The 20,891-nt window shown below is 40.1% G+C and overlaps 1 protein-coding gene across 1 annotated transcript in view; it reads left to right on the top strand.

The window, feature by feature from the left end:
- The window catches only part of LOC105468880 (frizzled class receptor 4), a 45,342-nt gene extending 24,650 nt beyond the window's left edge, over window positions 1-20,692 (top strand). Inside the window, exon 3 of the mRNA XM_071075403.1 lies at window positions 9,123-20,692. Within this exon, the coding sequence (XP_070931504.1) occupies window positions 9,123-9,146 (24 nt within the window). The 3' untranslated portion in view covers window positions 9,147-20,692. The remainder of the gene's footprint in view (window positions 1-9,122) is intronic.
- The last annotated feature ends 199 nt before the right edge of the window (window positions 20,693-20,891 follow it).

Raw genomic sequence — 20,891 nt, 5'->3', positions numbered from 1 at the left:
GAATCATACAGTATGTACATATCTGTGCTTTTTTTTTCATGGATTTAAGACTCACTCATGTTGTGTGTATGAGGAATTCCTTCCATTGTATTGCTGAGTGGTATTCCATTGTAGAAATACACCACAATTTGCTTATTAATTCATTTTTTGGTAGAAATTTAGTGGCTTTTTCCTACATCATTTTTGCTACTATGAATACAACTGCTATAAGAAATTTTGTACAAATATTTTGTGAACATATGTTTTCATTTAACTTGGATAAATACCGAAGAATGAAATTGCTAGGTCATAGGGTAGATGTATGTTTAACTTTATAAGAAACTGCCAGACAGTTTTCCAGAGTAGTTTGTCAGATATATGAGTTGTCAACATCCAATCTTGCTTCCTCCAGTCATTTCTCCTCATAGGCTCCAGAGCAATCCATTTAAAACATAACCTTGATCCCATCACTTTCCCGCTTAAACTCCTTCAATGGCTTCCCATTGCCCTTAGGAGCAAGTCCAGATATTTTTCACGTAGCCTGCACGATTTGGCCCTCACTTTGCTTTCAGCTTTGGCTACTCCTTCCTGCATCTCCCTTTCCCCTGGTTTTCTGTGTTCTGGCCATACTGTGTATGTTTTTACTCCTTGACTGTGAAGCTCTTTACCTGCTCAGGGTTTTTGTAAGTGGGGTCCCTTTTGCTGGTCAGCCATTCTTCATCCACTTTCCTCTTTGCCTATTTATTCTTCCAGTCTCAGTTTAAAAGCGACTTCATCAGAGAGTTTCCCTAGGCCCTGCAGACTAAGTTACTTGTTCCTGTGGGACCCTGGGCTTCTCCTTCCTAACATTCACTGCACTGTTGTCGTTTTACAAATGACAATGCATATATTTACAAATGCATATATTTATTTCAATTTTTGAATAGCTTATACATTCATGTTGGTTCAAAATTCTCAAAAGATATTCTGTCAAAAGTTTTATTCCCATCCATGTCCCCATTTGCCTGGCTTCCCAACCCACATTTTTCTTTTTAAAGGAACTTCTTGATTTCAGTTTTTTTCCTCAGAGATTTTTTTAATGCCTATACAAGATTTTATATACATATACATATACACAAACATATATACACATACTATACCATTATAATGAATACTATTACAGTATAATATACTGTATTTGCATATATTAGCAAATAAGTAATTACTAGTACTATTAGTATTGCTAATACTTATGTATATAATTTTTACACATACGCATACTCTACACACTGTTCTGCACCTTGCTTTTTCCACGCACTGTTACATTTTGGTAGTTTTCCGTTTCAGAACTTAGAGAGCTTCCTCATTCTCTGTCACTGATGCCCAGAGTTCCACTTTATAGATGATCTAGGCCTCTGCTGATGGCCATTTAAATTGTTTTTAATCTTTTGCTATCATAAACAATGCCACAATAACAATCATATACAGATGATATTATGAGTGTGAGAACACTTGAAGCATAATTTCCTGGAAACCTAATTGCTGGTACAAATTGTCTACGAGTTTGTATTTCAAATTTTTTGTTTTTGTTTTTGAGACGGAGTCTCGCTCTGTCGCCCAGGCTGGGGTGCAGTGGCCGGATCTCAACTCACTGCAAGCTCCGCCTCCCGGGTTTACGCCATTCTCCTGCCTCAGCCTCCCGAGTAGCTGGGACTACAGGCGCCCGCCACCTCGCCCGGCTAGTTTTTTGTATTTTTTATTAGAGACGGGGTTTCACCGTGTTCACCAGGATGGTCTCGATCTCCTGACCTCGTGATCCGCCCATCTCGGCCTCCCAAAGTGCTGGGATTACAGGCTTGAGCCACCGCGCCCGGCCCAAATTATTATTTTTGAGACAGAGTCTCGCTTTGTCATCCAGGCATAATCTTGGTTCACTGCAACCTCTGCCTCCCAGGTTCAAGCGATTCTCCTGCCTCAGCCTCCCAAGTATCTGGGATTAAAGGCATGTGCCACCACGCGTGGTTAATTTTTGTATTTTTAGTAGAGATGAGGCTTTGCCATGTTGGCCAGGCTGGTCTTGAACTTCTGACCTCAGGTGATCTGCCTGCCTTAGCTTCCCAAAGTACTAGGATTATAGGCGTGAGCCACTACACCCAGCCTTGAGTTTGTGGGGTTTTTTTTTTGTTTTTTGTTTCTGAGACAGAGTTTCACTCTTGTTGCCCAGGCTGGAGTACAATGGCATGATCTTGGCTCACTGCAACCTCCACTTCCCAGGTTCAAGTGATTCGCCTGCCTCAGCCTTCCTGAGTAGCTGGGATTATAGGCATGCACCACCATGCCCAGCTAATTTTGTGTTTTTAGTAGAGACTGGGTTTCTCCATGTTGGTCAGGCTGGTCGCGAACTCCCGACCTCAGATGAACCGCCTGCCTCAGCCTCCCAAAATGCTGGGATTACAGACATAAGCCACTGCGCCCGGCCAAGTTTGTGGTTTAATAAGTTTTGGCAAATTGCTTTCATTGGGATTGTACTACTTCATATTCCCATCCACAGTGTTTAAGTGCACCTGTTTCCCCTTGGCCTCACCCACATGTGTTGCAGAACATTTGGACATTTGGAGATCTGAGAGCAGAAAAACATTATTTCGGTATAGTTACTTTTAATTTGCATTTCTCACTTTAGAAGATAAGCATCTGGTAGGATTTGTTTTATTTTTAATTACTTAATATGTTATAGATATCCAATATATCTGTTGATATAATAATAAAACATGTATTACATATTAATACATAACATATTATATGGTATGGTGTATATGTCTTAGGCATTTATATATTAAACATATGTATTATAGATTTATATATGTTAATGTAATATATTAAGCATATGAATTACATACTTATATAAGTATATGCATGTTAATGTAATATGTATTAAACATGTATAAGTATATAATATATACATATATTATACTTATATATAATACACATGTATAAGTATAAAATATTTGTAATGCATATGCTTTATATATTACATTAACATATACATATGTTATACTTATGTATAATATGTATAAGTATATAAAACATGCTTAATATTACATTAACATATACATATACACACATACATACATACATACATACATCTATATAGGCTAAATAAAAGAAAAAACTGAATGATGATCAAAGAGCTTAAGGTTAAATCTGTGCGTTTTAAGGACATGGAACTTGTAAGTGGAAACTTTCTGGGACCAAGTACAGTATACTTTTTTTTTTTTTGAGACTGAGTTTCTCTGTTATCACCCAGGCTGGAGTGCAATGGTGCGATCTCAGCTTACTGCAACCTCCGCCTCCTGGGTTTAAGCCTCAGCCCCCCAAGTATCTGGGACTACAGGTGCCTGCTATCATGCCTGGCTAATTTTTGTATTTTTAGTAGAGACGGGGTTTCATTATGTTGGCCAGGCTGGTCTCAAACTCCTGACTCAAGTGATCTTCCTGCCTCAGCCTCTCCTGGCTTACAGGCATGAGCCACCACGCCCAGCCTAGTATTCTTTTTATTAATCTTTGCAGCTCGTATTTCTAGGGTAGTTCAGAAGGAGAAAGGAAAAGATGATGTCACTGAAAATGAGAAGGTAAGGCCAGGCACGGTGGCTCATGCCTGTAATCCCAGCACTTTGGGAGGTCAAGGTGGGAGGACTCCTTGAGCTCAGGAGTTCAAGACCAGACTGGGCAATATAGTGAGACCCCATCTCATTTTTAAAATAAAAAAAAATGAAAAGGTAAAATCTTAACTCTGATTTCTTATTAGTATTACTGGGATACTTTACACGATGGGATAGTTTACACGATGCCAGGTATTCTATTCAATGCCAACTAGAGAATGCCAGCTCAGGGCAGCTTCTGAGATCTTATAACTATGTTAGGAATATAACCTTTAGAGTCAATCAGACCTCAGTATGACTTTTAGCTCTGATATTAGCTGTGAGACTGTCTTCTCCCTAAGATGCAATTTCTCCACTGGTGAAAAGCAGATGACAACGCCTGCCTATAATAGAAAAACCTTGAGGTATCTGCTTAGCCCCTTGGTTCTTTCTCTCTGACTACTCTCCTCCTCTCTGTTTGTACCACATGGTTCCAGGCCCCTGGCAGAGCTGATTGGACCCACGGTGGACTGACTCGTTAGGTTAGTCAGAATCTAAAAAATACTTAAGAATAACATCCAGAGGCTCTGTTAATTCTTGATCTGGGAAGTGGGGGTGACACCATGACTGGGTAACCCTATCTGACTACATGTTGGAGTTTGAGGGGGCCCAATAAGTAGCCTCCTCTTTCCTTGCCTCACTTGCAAACCAATTAAGGGATTCATGAGGTTATGGCAGAGGAGGAGTAACGCATGAGCTTTTTGCAGATAAACATGGTTTAGTGTGGCAATGCTGAACACATAATGAGAGAGACTTTTCGTAGACAACCCTGAATAGCCAGAGGCTGCTGCATGTAGATGGAGGGGAAAATGCGAGGGGAAACAGTTGAACTATGAGTGCTTGGTCCCTTCCCCAAATTCATGAACCAAAATCCAGGAGTATAGCCCTAATGGAGGTTTTTGTACTTGGAAACAAGAAGGTTCACCCCGAAACAGAGATGCATAGAGAAGCAGGGTCAAAAGACAATACCCTCTGGAGAAGTAGGTCCAGTCAGTGTTCTGACTTCGCAGTTTCTGCTTCTCGTCTCTCTTATGAAGCTCAACCACACTTCCCACCCTTGAGTTCTCCCAGATACACATTATTTATAATTATGGGTATCCCTTTATTTAAATTCTTTCAGGTGGGTCTTGCAACTGGTAACCAAAAACCGTTTATTAAGACTCTAAGTCACACTTTTTTTAGGGTGAAGTTTATTTATTTTTTTATTAATTATTTTTTTGAGATTCTGTCTTGCTCTTGTCGCCCAGTCTGGAGTGCAGTGGTACAATCTTGGCTCACTGCAACCTCTACCTTCCTGGTTCAAGTGATTCTCCTGCCTCAACCTCCCGAGTAAGTGGGACTACAGATGCATGTCACCATGTGCGGCTAATTTTTGTATTTTTAGTAGAGGCAGGGTTTCACCATATTGGTCAGGCTGGTCTCCAACTCCTGACCTCGGGTGATCCACCTGCCTCGGCCTCCCAAAGTGCTGGGATTACAGGTGTGAACTACTGCACCTGGCCTTGGGTGAAGTTTAAAGAAGGAAATGAATGTAGGGCACCTGGCTTGGTAGACTCAACATATATTTAGTTTTATTCTTTACTTTTTGATGGGAAAGGGGATGGAGCAAAGCTCTGAGGCTCACTCAACTCATTTCCAGTTTGAATATGACACGAAACAAACTCCCAAATTTTGAAATTTCTACTTGACGGTCAAACAGTCATTAAAAGTAGCACATTTGCTATGAAAATGTTCCTGAAGACATGCCTATCACAGGCTGGAAAGACAGTGTTGGTTAGTAGCTGGAGTCAGATATACTTGGATAGTAATTCAGGTTTCAACTGCTACTAACTGGAAAGTCTTACAAAAGTCATCACCTCTGGGAGCCTAATTTTTTCAACCATAAAAGAAAAAACTAATTTGTTTGGTTGTTTCAAGCACAAAATGTGCTCTTGGTACATAGAGAGTACTCAGTAAATGACTGTTGTTATTGTTGTAATATTCTGAATGCTTTCAAGAAGGGTCAGGAGGGCCTTCCTGTCTGTTATTGAGAGCTACATGCCTGATTATGTTTTCATTTTTGCCTTGATTGCCAGGGAGTTCAGAATCAAATTTAAAACTTAATCATGGCAACCCTGCTACTATTAAGGGTGGCATATTTGTAAGTCCCTTTTCCTGGCTGTTGATTTTCTACTTCTAAAGCTTGTCAACCAATGAGAAGCAGCTTATCAACCAGACCAGACTACGGCATGCATATAAATGTATACGAACATGCGTGCGCACACACACACACACACACACACTCCAGTCAAACAGTTATTTTTCAATGCAGTTTTCACTTGGGTAATTCCCTGCCAAGAGAAAACATAAATCACTTTCCAGTCCAACATCCAGGGGCTCTACAAACCAGTCCAAGAGAAATTTAATCTGGGTCTACATAACAGAAACCGGGCAGCCAGCCAGCAAATTTTTGTTTTGTGTTTTAAGAGAAATGCAGCATGCTCCTTGTCAAGTGATGTCTGGGGTGATCAAGCTCACCCCCACAGGGCCAACGGCTAACCCCGGAAAAGGTAGCTTGGCGGCTTGTGCTAAAGAAGGGCCTCTGAAGGGGTCAACTCCCCTCGGTGAGTTAAAGGCTTCAGAAAATGCTACAGAATGAAATACTGAGTCTCAGCATTCAGGATGTTGGTTCTAAAAGTGTCACAAATCAGAAGCTGACCCCAGTTGGGTAGGGGTGAAGAGGCAGAGGGTGGGAGGGAAGCTGTGGAAATAAGCTGGGCTCTTGGAGGAAAGGAAGCCATACTGAACCTTTCACTAAAGGTTTTAGGGAACCCTTGGACCATTTTAAACAATGTAGTCTTTCCTACTCTTCAACTTGACATTGATTACACCAGGACTCAGGAGCTTCCTGATTATCATGTAATCACTATAACAACTCTTAGAGGTAAGTTTTATTACTTTCCCAGTTGAGTAAACTGAGAGTAACTGAATTGCCTAGGATTAAGGGGTTAGGTGGAGCCAAGAATTGAATCCAGGTCCAAGAGCCTTCAAGTCCAGTTTGCATTTTCCAGTTTGGTTCCAATGCAAGGGCAATATCTTATTTAACTCATTTTTTGTTTTATCTATCCCTTACTTCTTGGTCCCAGGTCTCCAAAATTTAACAGAGTTTGGTGGGTTGTAAAAGTCAAACATGCCGTCATCATTTTGTTGTTGTAGGCCCTAGAAATGGCTGTAGGAGTTGGCAAAATAAGTGCACTCTGAGGCCAGCAGCCCCTTTCTTCTCTGAGCACATTCTCTGTTCCTTTCACAGTCCTTGGGAGAAGAATTTTGCCCATGAGAGGTGTCTCAGGTGCCGGACCTTTCTGTGCCTCCCTAGCACATTCCTGCATCTAAATCAGAACTGGTCAATGTTTCACTCCTCCGCTATCCTCCCAGCCGTGTCTTCTGAATCTAGTGAACAATTAACCGCCAGCAGACCCTGCTTTTCCAGCTTTCAATCTTACCTCCTTAGAAGCCTCCCTACATTTACTGCTAGGTGTCAATGATCTACCAAGCTTGAGAAGCGCCGGGGCTTCCTCTCCATTCTTTAAGGAGCCTCTTGCATATCGTTTTACAATGATCTTGATGATACATGATTCTTCTCAAGGAAATATATCATAGGGAATAACCAAGTCAAAGCACCCACATTGACTCTTGAATTGTGTTTTCTGTTGGGAATTCTTTCAAAGAACTGGAGAAAACGGGCAAAGATTCCAGGCCAGTTCTGCCACTTACAAGCCAGGTGACATTAGTCAGTTTCTTAACTTCTGTGAGTCTTCTTTTTACACTTATTAAATGAGGAGGGTCATTCTTCCCTCTTAAGTTTGTCATATAGACTAAATGACAGTGTGTACAAAAGTGTTTGGCCCAGACTAGCAACCTAATCAGTATTCTTACATAAGAAACTGTAGTCTAAAGTTCATAAGATCATAGAATGCTGGACCTAGAAAATGCCTTATAAAGCTTGTATAACTTTAACAAGAGAGGAGGTCCAGAGAAAAAAGTCTGAGATATACATATTCAATGGCCTTTCAGCCAGTTGGTGGCCTATAGTCTAGTTCTGCTCTGTCCATTAGAAATATAATGTAAAAGCCATACATGTAATTTAAAATTTTCCAGTAATCACGTTAAAGAAATAGAAGGTGGTTTATGCTGGTAATCCCAGCAACTTGGGAGGCTTAGGTGGGAGGATCACTTGAATTTGAGACCACCCTGGGCAACACGGCAAGACCCTATCTCTACAAAAATATTTTTTTAAAAATGAGCTAGGTGTGGTAATGTGTGCCTGTAGTTCCATTTTTCTGAGAGGCAGAGGTGGAACTTGAGCCCAGGAGTTCAAGGTTGCAGTGAGCAATAATCACACCATTGCACTCCAGCCTGGGCGACAGAGACCCCATCTCAAAAAAAAAAAAAAAAAAATAGACAAGAACAGGTGAAATTAATTTTAATAATATATATTATTGAACCTGATATATGTGATATATTATCATTTTAACATGTAATGAATATAAAAATTAATAATGAAATATTTTACGTTTAGTAGCCCCAAAAAAGGGGTACTAAATTTTCAAAATCTGGTGTGTGTTTTGCATTCACAGCACAATCAATTCAGACTAACTACATTTCAACTGCTTAATAGTCACATGAGGCTGGGACCTACAGTGCAGGTGTAGTTTAATTCAAGCCAGTAAACATTTTGTGCACCTGTTATATGCCAGGAAGTCTGTTAGATGCAGGAATATGAAGGTGAACAAACATACCAGGGTAATAGGCAGACAGCTCTGGAAAGCACAAATCATAATTCAATGCTGGGTGTCCCTTCCTGTCTAGGCTGCTGTATTATTTATTCATATGTTTGATTGAACAAATATAGAAAAAAATTCTCTAGAGAATATGTACATCATCAGGGCATTTTCTTTTGCTTAGGTATTAAGGGATGGAAAGTATTTTTACTGAGCTACTACTGTGTCCCAGGTATTGTATCTGCACTTAACAGGTACTGTCTCATTTAATCTTCATAGTGATAGTGTGAGGACATTATTTTGCCCATTTTATTTTTATTTTTATTTATTTATTTTTTTAGAGATGGGGTCTTGCTATGTTGCCCAGGTTGGTCTCTAACTCCTGGGCTCAAGCAATCCACCTGACTCGGCCTCCCAAAGTGCTGGGACTACAGGCAAGAGCCACTGTACCCATTTTGCCCATTTTAAAGAGGAGGAAATAAAAGTTGAGAGTGGTTAAGTAATTGTCCATCTGATTTATCAGAGGTAGACCTGGGATTCAATCTCGGAAACAAGGCATGTTTAACTTGGTCAGTATTGTCTCATGGAGAGGTAGGAGAGAGGAATGTTCCTTGGCCATTACTATTTTTATCTATTTATAAACATTCCCAAAGTTTCCTGAATAATGTGACTGGAGCTTTATTTTAATAATAACTTTCTATTCCAGGTGACCAGTGGTCCTCGTTTCTGAATGCTCTTGCTACAAAGGAAAGATGAGGATATCCTATTTCTTGATCCCTCTCAGCTACTGGGAGCTGCTTTGTGCCTTGGAAGCCTCAAGCCGAAATGGATCTCAGCCTTAAGTTTACCTCCAAGAGGGTTCACCTTGTTTCTCTGAACAAAATGTGCTGCCTGTTGCTTCCCTTTGCCAGGAGTGGCGTTCCCTTTTCCACAGGTCCGGACCACCGTGTCGCTAGCTCCCGCTCCTGGATACCTGGTTATCATGTGTTTCGGTAAAAAGCATCCACAACGTGCATATCCTCTAAGCTGTAACAGGGCCTGCTGCAACTATAGTATTTCCTGAAAAAATATCAACTGCCACAAGGGCCACAAATGAAGTTTGTGAACTTGGAATAACCATGGAGAATGAAATGTTCTGATTCAGATCTTCAGTGGGATTTCATTGGGAAATCTCCCATTGGGCAAGAGTAGATGATGGAGGAGGAGAAACAGTCACTGGAAAAAGGTGATACTTTGCATCAAGAAACAATTAAAAATTAGATCACATCCTGAAACACTGAGCGTATGCCCCTTTGTGAGGCTTGCCTGGCTGAACTTGAACTGGATTGAGTGAATAATTTCTTAAAAACAATCAAAATAACAGATTTATTCTATTTGAAATACTTATATTTACTTATATTTTATTCAGGAATTAGTTAACAAATAATTTTTGAGTATCCTAGGAACTGTTCTAATCATTAAACATGCAAGTTTGAAGAAAGTAAGGATGAATATGCCTGCATGGAGCTCTCAATCTAGCAAGAAGCAGATAAGAAGAAAAATGTCAGGGAAGATCACCAAACCTTCAGGTAGTATTTAAGCTGAGACCTCACTAGTTGCTAAGACTGGATTTCAGAGGTCAGGTTTGCATATACAAAATTTAGGAGCTGGTACATGACATTTAAAACCATGGGAATGAATGAGATTTCCTAGATAGAAGAAAAGAATGTTGACATTTGATATCGAATGGAGTAGGAGGAGCTGAACAGGGAGACTAGCAAGGAGCAGACAGTGAACCTGGAACATGAATAGGAGAGTGGGTGTCATGGAAGCCAAGAGAAACAAGAAGTCAAGAAAGAAAGTTTCTCACTGTGGCAAATGGCACTGAGAGGGAAAGTATGGCCATGGAATGATGACAATGCCAACAGTGACAGAGGATCATTGAGTATGGTATCATGCTGGCATTTGTTTCTACCCAGGCTAGGTAGTTACGGAGGGGTGGTAGCTAAGATAGGGTGGTTGAACATGAGGAAGTGAAGACAGAACATGAATTTTTGGAAAGTTTGGCTACAATGGGAAGTAGAGAAATGGGGTAATATCTGGAAGGGGAGGGAATTGAGTCAGTCGAGTTTTGTGTTTTGATTTTATGGTAGGGCATCTAGATAGATCATGTTTATGTGCCACCCTGTTAAATAGATCATGTTTATTCCCACCCTGTTCTCTCTTCCTGAACAGTCTCCTCTGGCAAGCTCCATTCTGTGAAAGTCCGCATTTAAGTGTCCTGTTCTCTGTCAAACATTCTTCCCAGGCCTGGTATGCTGTCTGTCTCCAGGCTTCCATGCCATTATGTGTACACATTATCTGCCATAAGGCTTACTTTGTTGCACGGCAATGGAAGTTTTTCCTCCCTCTCTCTTCTTCATTAGACAAGAACAGGGTCTTGAAGAGTAGAGACTGTCTTCTCAAGTTCGGACTACTGGCACAGGTAGGTGCTCAGAACTTGGCATCAGGAAGATGCTCATTAAATATTTGAAGAAGAAATACGTAAATGAATGAATAGACTAACTGAATTTGAAGGCAGTGCTATGGCAGCTTTTTCTTATTTTATGAATGGAAAAACTGTGGCATAGAACAATTTGGAATCTGATAATTTTACAAATTAGTAGGAGTGCTGGAAAACAGTAAAATCTTCAGTCTTGCTCTTTGAGCTGTTGCCCAGATCCCTCTCTGGGACTGCACTACCAGCCCTAAAAAACACCTGGGGCTGATACCCTCACATTCACAGCAAACCGCAGACGTCACCACAGAAGCACAGGCCTTCACGCTGGTGTCTGCAGTCTACTTGTAGTTTGATTTTAGTAACATTTGCTAAGTTGAGGCTGGGAAGCAGCTGGTGAACAAAGGGTGGACACACTTTTCCGAATCTAGGGGGAGACAAGGTTAGGGCCATGCTAAATGAAGCTGATAGGGTGGGTGGGCCAGGCAAGGGAACAGGCAAAAATATCCTTGGTTCCCTTAAACTTGGGCTAGAAAAAACAAAGACATGGCTCAAGGAGAACCACAAGGTGTCACTGTTGATCCTCAGTTAAACAAAAACTGATTTAGGCAGGGACTTGAGAAACACTGCAAAGATCTTTATTTTGCAGATGAAGAAACAGAGGCCTGGGGAGGTAACATGATTTGACTAAGATCATGTAACAAGTTAATGGCAGAACAATTATGAGAAACCAAGTCTCTTAACTGATTTCAGACTGGCAGGACCACTTTCTCGCATTGCTCCTATGATGGCATTTTGAGATGAGGATTAAGCCATCGCTGCAATCATTCCCTCAAGACAATGGCTTTCAATTAGAAATAGAACAGAAAAAAAAAAAATAGAGAAGAAAAGAATGAAAAAAGCTCAGCATTCACTCTCACATGTGCCTTATTCAAAGTGCTGGGCTAAGGTACCAGTGCCTATAATGAGAGAGTGGCCCACAGGGCCTCCATCTGTGGCAGGCTTGAATACCCGAATAGAAAAGTATCAGGTAAAGGATTTCATTCTTTTTATGACTCCAACTTACAAAGAGTCTGGTTCCCAAGGAAAACAGTAAGCCAAGTTGCTCAGCAAAGAATTGGCTGAAATCTAAGTAGGACCCAGATAAAAACATTTGTTGGATGGAAGGATGTGGGCAAATTTCTGGGCCCCGCTGCTTGGGGATGGGAAGCTATGGGGCAGAAGACCCTTTGTGAACCAGTGACTCGTAGACCAGGCATTTGTGTGGATGTCTGGAAACTGCGAGGCAGCGGAGGAGTCATAAATTAGTTGGCTTTTTAACTCCAACTAACTTTACTCCACCAAGTGTCTCAAGAGGTTTCTCCTATGCTGTTTGGCCTGACTCCCACTAGGCCCTTACTGCTTCCATGGTGGCTTCTAGGGGAGCCTCTTTCTTAGTTCCCAGGTTATCATTTAAAAAATAATAATTTCAATTGCTTTCTTAGGTAATATGTGCTCATTACAAAAATTCAGATAGCAAGTAGCAGAATGAAGAAAATAAAAGACATCTGTAGTCTCTCCATTCAGAAATAATTGCTGTTAGCTAATGCTGTATAGAGTCAGGCCGTTGGCCTATGGAACACCTGGTATGTGTGTCCTCAGCCCTGGGTTTAGAGCTGTAAAACTGGCACACAGTAATCTCAGCTCTCACAGAGCCTGTGTTCTAATTGTCCGGGAGAGACAGACAATAATATTTTGTAAAAAAGTAAAATACATAGCATGTCAGATTGTGGTAAATGCTATGAAGACAGATAAATTAGAGAAGGGGACGGAGATTTTAATGGTGGTGAGGTGGCAATTTAAAAATAGGATATTCAGAAAGTGACATTTGAACAAAGATCTGAAGCACACGTGGATATCTGGGAGACGACTCCTTTCTTTCGGTACATGTACAATAATGCGATTATAACATAAACAAGATGTGAATACATCTTTGATTTAAAATCTTCAAATAATACAGAAATATATGGGAAACAAAGGAACAACCTTCTCACCACCTTCCTATTACCTTCTCCTCTCTCCCAATAAACACTTTGGCAATGATGTGTTCCCTGCCCAAGCTTTGTCTCTGCATTTACATTCATTTCTGTATATACCGACACAACAGCTTTATTTTATTTTCTACGTAAATGAGCTCATCCTTTTTGAAGGTGATATCTTTTTATTTTCAGCAAAAAGACTCTTCTTAACATTTTCTAAAATTGAAAGGTATGTGAGAGCTATAGGCCTCATTACTAAAAATGAAATAGCTAAATTTGATTGCTAAGTGTAGGTAAATGTTTTACTTCTTCCTTTGGGCTAATAATCTAGCATATACTGAATTATATTGAAATAATTTGATTCTGCCTCTGTCTCTGCTACTACACAGTGAATATTTTGTGGCCAGGGAATTATATCTTCACATCTCTTCATTTCCTGTGCTTGGTGCAATGCCTAGCATGTGGTGTTTGGTGAATGAATAGGCAATCAGTTATACTTTTATGCATTACTGTAGAAGGCTTCCAACACTGGGTGAAATATTGGCTGAGATCAAATCATCTGCCCTAATGTGGTCCAATCTTCTCTCCATTGAAATATCTATGTCACTATGGGATACAGCCACTGTGGGATGATAGCCAGGATGACTGTGGTCAGATCCTACAAATCAGATAGTTCAATTTTAAGCATTAGAATTAAAAAATCAACTGAGAGCTACCCTTCATTCCTCTTGCTGAAAGAAAATCAAGAGTTAGGACACAAATGTGCTAAGCACTTGACATAACACTTCTCGTTCAAGGCACAAAAGCCTCAATGAAGTAGATATTATTTTGTGGACAAGGAAACTGAAAATCAGTGATTAATATGGATATTAGTTAGATCCATTCATGTGTCTACCATACAGACTTATCAGATCTTAACATTTCCCTATGTTTGTCTTAATTTTTTTCCCCAGAAACATTATACCACATATAAATATACCCCAGAGGGCTATGATCACAAATTGATTGATTGATTGAGACGGAGTCTCACTCTGTCCCCCAGGCTGGAGTGCAATGGCTCAATCTCGGCTCACTGCACCCTCTGTCTTCTGGGTTCAAGCGATTCTCCTACCTCAGTCTCCCAAGTAGCTGGGATTACAGGCGCGTGCCACCATGCCCCACTAATTTTTGTATTGTTAGTAGAGATGGGGTTTTGCCATGTTGGTCAGGTTGGTCTTGAACTCCTACCTCAGGTGATCTGCCTGCCTCGGCCTCCCAAAGTGCTGTGATTACAGGCATGAGCCACCGCGCCTGGCTCCACATATTTAATTGCGAACACTGGATGGCACATTTAAAAAGCCACTTAAAACAACTTTGTCATTTTAGTCAATAGACATTAATTGAGCCTCGGTGCTGGCTAGGCTGTATAGATACAGAAAGGTATAATGCTCTGTCCTTGTGCTTATAGGGGCTCACTTTTTAGTGGCGGTGGCAGACGTGCGGCTCACTTTTTAGTGGGGCATGGCAGTTGAGAAACTGAGGCACAGAGAGGGGTGGTTAGTCTTTCAAGAGGCAAAGCCAGGTTTATACACCGGAGGTCAAACAAGCTGGCCTCTCAGTGGACTGGGAGGCCACTACACATTCCTGGTCTGTTGCAGCAGCATGGACTCTGAGTGGAGGCACCTCTTCTCTGGGTGGGTCCAGTTAGGAAGGGGAGCTAGTTTGACAATCTGTGAGAAGCATGCATGAGTATTTTTCTCTCTTTCCACTAACCATCTTTTTGCTGCAAAGAATTAAATTCTTTTCTGGTGACACACACTTCCTGTCAGAATGAGGCACACCCAGCCAGACAAAACCACCCAAAGTAAATGAAGAAAAATCCTTCTAATTCCTCTAGGTCTGCAGATTTAGTTTCTGCTGGATTGTTGCCATTTTCCCAGGGGCTAAGCCAGAGGTGGGTTTGGGGAACAGCAAATAAGAACAATTCACTAATAAGGGTAACACCAATGGCATGAAAACATCCACTATCTATTATCTCCAGTTAAAATTCTATATTCTTATAGAAGCAATTCATTCTCATCATAGAAAACTCAGAAAGCTACCAAAGTTTGTGCTTATAGGGTTTTTTTGTAAAAAGGAAACCAAAATCTCTCAGTCTAAACTATAATCACTGTTAACATTTTGATGTATAAACGTTCTTTTTAAATAGTATATTTGTATGCATTATTTATTCTGGTCTGGTCATATGACTTAATATGATAAATACTTCCCTATATATTATGCACTTTTTTTTTTTTTTTTTTGGAGACAGAGTCCCGCTCTGTTACCCAGGCTGGAATGCAGTGGTGTGATCTTGGCTCACTGCAACCTCTGCCTCCTGAGTTCAAGCAATTCTTGTCCCTCAGCTTCCTGAGTAGCTGAGATTACAGGTGTGTGCCACCATGCCTGGCTAACTTTTTTGTATTTTTTTTAGTAGAGACAGGGTTTCACCAGGTTGGGCAGGCTGGTCTTGAACTCCTGGCCTCAAGTGATCCACCCGACTCAGCCCCCCCAAAGCACTGGGATTACAGGCATGAGCCACCACACCTGACCTATTATGCTGTTTCAAATGTAATTATAAATATAATATTTCATTATACAGTTGCTCTGTGGTTTAGTTGGTCAATCTATTGTTGGACATTTAAATTTTCTATCTTTCAGTTATTATATTATTACCACTTTAGCCAGGCACGGTGGCTCATGCCTGTAATCCCAGCACTTTGGGAGGCTGAGGCGGGAGGATCACTTGAGGTCAGGAGTTTGAGACCAGCCTGGCCAACATAATGAAACCCCGTCTCTACTAAAAATACAAAAATTAGCTGGGTGTGGTGGTGTGTGCCTTTAATCCCAGCTACTCAGGAGGTGAGGCACCAGAATCGCTTGAATACAGGAGGCAGAGGTTGCAGTGAGCTGAGATCATGCCTCTGCACTCCAGCCTGGGTGACAGAGTGAGACTCTGTCTCAAAAAATATATATATATCATTATATATTTTATACATATTAGTTGTATACATTATATATTAGTTTTTAATATATCTAATATATTATTATTACAACTCTAAGCAGATATTTGCCTTATTGAGTGACATCACTGGCCTCTTACATTATCTCATTTCCTTATCTTAAGCCTCCAGAGTAGACATTATTACAGTATTATTACTATTTTATAAATGAAGGAACTAGAATTCAAAGAGGATAAGAAACTGTCCCAAGATCAAAGCCAGGTTTTACACCCAGGTCTCTTTAACTCCTGAGCCAACACTACTTATTGCCACACCCTGGCTGTGCCTGGTGCTCCCTAACCCACCCTGAGTTTTCTGTCTTTCCAGAACATCATTACTTGTGATGTAGGAGTTTTCTTCGACTCTCCTTTGCTCAAAAAACTTAATCCTAGTCTCACTCCTTTCATGTTCCCATGAATCCCCTGGCCCCGTAGTAAGATTTGGGCCTTTCCAATTAAACACTGTCCATTTTTAAGTTCCCAGGCAGCTGGACTGATGCAATTGATGGTTCCCAACTGCTGTGCCATGTGCTCTGGTCCTCCTTCCTTCTCAGCTGTTCGCAGATAGGCAGGCTGTGAGGTTAATCACGTCTCTATGCTGTAAAACTGAATCCTGATATACTCACTAAAGCCCTTGTGGTTATTTGTGCCCCATTTGAATTCCCATTTATATTCTCAAAATTTTTCAAAATCTGAGATGCTCTCAGCAACTCAGCACATTCTAAACAGGATATTAAACTTTTAAAAAATATGTAAGGCTTAAAACTCTCTTCTAAATTCCAGACTTGGAACAGTTTAATTGATACCCAGTCAGATGTTTTGAAACTTAACACATTCAAATCAGAATTATTAAAAGTTTTCATATGTACAATGATTACATGTCAACTAAAAAGGGGAAAAAAGGTTCTGCCACATTATAATCCTTTTTTCCAACTGTTTATTTCTGTTATTTTGAAAGAACAATCAGATGGTACTTTTTTCAAAGACAGTCACATAAAAACTGAAAGAAAATATAGATTAATTACATTTTTTGAAAACTGCATGATACACTATTATGAAATTTGTAGAAATTTTATGTGGAAAAAGAACAAGGGAAATCGAGTGAAATGCTTTGAAGGCATCTATGACATAGAATGCTCTGCTCTTCCTCACCTTCCATTCACTTTTTAACCCTCTCCAATCTGCCTTTTCCACCATCCTCTGAAATTGTTCTCACAAAGGTCACCAGTGACTTTCCAATTGCAAATCCAGTGGGAGTTTTCTGGACCTCAGCTTACCTGATTAATTTGAGGCATTCGATGTTATTAATCAATAGCACTCCTTTTACAACTTTCTTTCTTTCTTTCATTGTTTTTTGCTTTTTGAGATGGAGTCTCACTGTGTCACCCAGGCTGGAGTGTAGTGGCGTGATCTCGGCTTGTTGCAACCTCTGTCTCCTGGATTCAAGCAATTCCCCTGCCTCAGCCTCCTGAGTAGCTGGGGCCACAGGCACACGCCACCATGTCTGCGCCTGGCTAATCGTTGAGTTGTTGTTTTTTTTTCAGTAGAGATGGTGTTTCACCATATTTGTCAGGCTGGTCTCGAACTCCTGACCTCAGGTGATCCACCTGCCTCGGCCTCCGAAAATGCTTGGATTACAGGCATGAGCCACGAAGCCTGGCCACAACTTTCTAGCTCAGTGTCATCACAACCAGTTTCCAGCTTCTCTGACTCTTCTTAGCTACCCTGTTGTCCTGTCACTCCCTGCCTCTTCCCCAGTGTTCAGCCTATGGTCCACTTCCCTTCTCACACTTCCCACTCTCCTAGGAAGATACTGCCCAAGATCATTGCCTCCCCTCTCACCACAACCTACATCTCTATCCAAAAACTCTTGATATTTTAGTTCAGACTGTTTTTAGCTATTTTACTGCAGAGTTGGAATTTAAGAGTCTGGAGCTTGCAAATACAAACTTTCATTGCACTTAATTGCTGCTGTTCTGTGAACTCTCATTACCTTTTCCCTGGGTGGCTGCTATATTCCTGACTGGTTTCTCTGTCCCTCGTCTCATTTCAGATCCATTCTCAACATTCCTTTAGAATACTTTCTAAAACATGGAAATCTGAGTTTCCACTTCCGCTATTGGCAGAATAGTTCCTATCAGACCAACTCTTCCACAAATAAAAACAGTAGACTATTGAGAAAAAAAAACACCAATACAAACCTGAAGGCTATGGAGAAGAACAAAAAACAAATGCTAGACAAGAGTCAGCATTTGGACAAAAAGAATATCATATGTGAAATTTGCATTATATATATGTACACACACACACACACACACACACACATATATATATATATGCCTGAGGGCAGACCCCAGTCAGTACTAAGCAGGGCAGCAGCTAAAATACAGATAGATGCAGTCTTATCAAATAGAAGAACAAGAGGGAAGCATTCAGGGTAACTATAGCAGCTGTAAATTGGGATCAAGGGCAGGAGGATCCAAGAAAGGAAAAAACAACAGAAAGGGAGCCCAAGATTTTATGTATAAAACTCTGCCTAAGTCTCTGGCAATTCCCTGAACTATGCATGTGTGAGACAGACTTCAAGCAGCCCAACTAAGGCCAAACAACTAAACAGAGATTTCACTTGGTGTCTATTTTAGCGCAAGATAGAGATTGAATTTAGCCATGTTAATTACTGGCTAAAACGAACAAACAAAAATAACACTTTTTGGATGAATGTAACAAAAAACAGAATCCCTACAACATATTACTCACAATGTCCAAGACGTAATTCAAAATTATTATAAAGAAACAGGGAAGCATGACTCATATTTAAGAGAAAGGGTTAATAGAAACAAGCTCTGAGATGAACCATATGTGGGAATTAGCTGGCAAAAATGTTAAAGTAGTTATTATAACTGTGGTTAAGGACATAAGATGAATAGGCTTCTAATGAATTAACAAATAGAAAATTACATTAGAGAAATAGAAACTTAAAAAAAGAACCAAATGGAATTAAATCGTATACAAAAATGCAATATGAGAAATAAAAAATTCCCTGATTGAACTTCACAGTAAATTGTAGGTGACAAGAAAGGGTCAGTGAACTTGAAGAGCGGTCAATAGAAGTCACTGACTTGCAGAACAGAGAGAAGAAAAATTGGGAAAAAAATGAACAGAGTCTCAAGGAAAGTGGGCCAATATCAAAGGCCTAACATGTGGAATTGGAGTCCCAAAGACTAGAAGCTAGAAAATGGGACAGAAAACATTTTTGAAGAAATGATATCTAAAAGCTTTCCAAATTTAATTAAATGCATATGTTCTCAGATTTAAGAAGCTTGATGAATCCTCGACAGGATAAATACAAAGATAACCATCACATAACTCAGTAGTAAACAACAATAACAACAATGACAACAAAGCCTATGGTTATGTCTGTAATCTTTTGGTGCAAAACTTTCTTGTCTTTTCCTGCTTATCACCACCCTCTTTCTTATTTTCACTAATCTGGAGATGCATATACAAAAACATTTTAAAATCCACTTTTTGGCCAGGTGCAATGGCTTACACCTGTAATCCCAACACTTTGAGAGGCTAAGGCGGGAGGAGCGCTTGAGCCCAGGAGTTCAAGATGAGTCTGGACAACATAGGAAAACCCGGTCTCTGCAAAAATAAAAAAATTAGCTGGGCATGGTGGCACATGCTTGTGGTCTGAGCTACTGACCACTGAGCTACTGAAGTGGGAGGATTGCTTGGGCCTAGGAGGTTGAGGCTGCAGTGAGCTGAGATCATGCCACTACACTCCAGCCTGGGTGACAGAGTTGGACCCTATCACACTCACACACATACACATACACTCCATTTCTTTTCTAATCATGGTGTATAGATGCAAGCAATGTTGTTGGTTCTATGACAATACTTTTAAAACTACAAAAACAAGTTTGAAAGTCATGTGATGTGAAAAAGAATGAAATCATGTTGTCATAGCCACATGGATGCAGCTAGTGGCTATTATCCTAAGTGAAATAACTCAGAAACAGAAAATCTAATACTGCGTGTTCTCACTTGTAAGTGGAAGCTAATCAATGGGTACACATGCACATAAAGATGGAGATATTAGATACTGGAGACTCCAAAAGGGAGGAGGATGGAAAGAGGCCAGAGTTGAAAAACCACCTGTTGGAAGTTTTGGGGTACTATGTTCACTATTTGGGTGATGTGTTCACTTGAAGCCCAAATGCCAGCATTATGCAGTTTCCCCATGTAACAAACCTGCACATGTACCCCATATATGTATGATAATACAAAGTACATTAAAATATTTCTATATAAAAATAATTTAAAAAGAAAGTCATGTGGTAGAAAGGGATGAGATTCCTTATAAGCTAATTACATATACAATACTCTCCTGCCCTTTTTTATTTATAGTTCAATCATTCCTTAATTAATTTATTCATCTAATAATGAAACCTGTTTAGTCACCTACTTGGGGGCAGGTCCTGGGGACGTGATGACAAATAAGGACATCTTTACCCTTTAGAACTCATCATGTAATGGTCCATATTGGTCACTTTGGGATTCTGGTACTTCTAAAAATAACATTATTTTTACTTCTTATTACAAAAATCATACATGGGACATTTAGAAGATATAGGAGAGCAAAGGTAAGAGAATTCACTGTGCATTAATTATTCATTGAGCACTTATTTTGTGCCATTGACTATCCTTATTGCTGGAAGCACAGCATTTAAAAAAAAAAAAAAAAAACCCTCTCACTCTAACAGATGAGTCACATAAGGGGAAAACAAACAAATACATCGTCTATTAGAGTGGGAGAACTTGTTTTTGTAGTTTTAAAAGTATTGTCACAGAACCAACAATATTGCTTGCATCTATACACCATGATTAGAAAGGAAGTGGAGAGTGTGTGTATATGTGAGAGGGAGAGATAACATTTAGAATGCCAAAAGTGGGTACTTC

The sequence above is a fragment of the Macaca nemestrina genome, chromosome 12, assembly GCF_043159975.1.
Source record: "Macaca nemestrina isolate mMacNem1 chromosome 12, mMacNem.hap1, whole genome shotgun sequence".
Lineage (NCBI taxonomy): Eukaryota > Metazoa > Chordata > Mammalia > Primates > Cercopithecidae > Macaca > Macaca nemestrina.
This window is presented reverse-complemented; position numbering and strand designations above follow the sequence as displayed.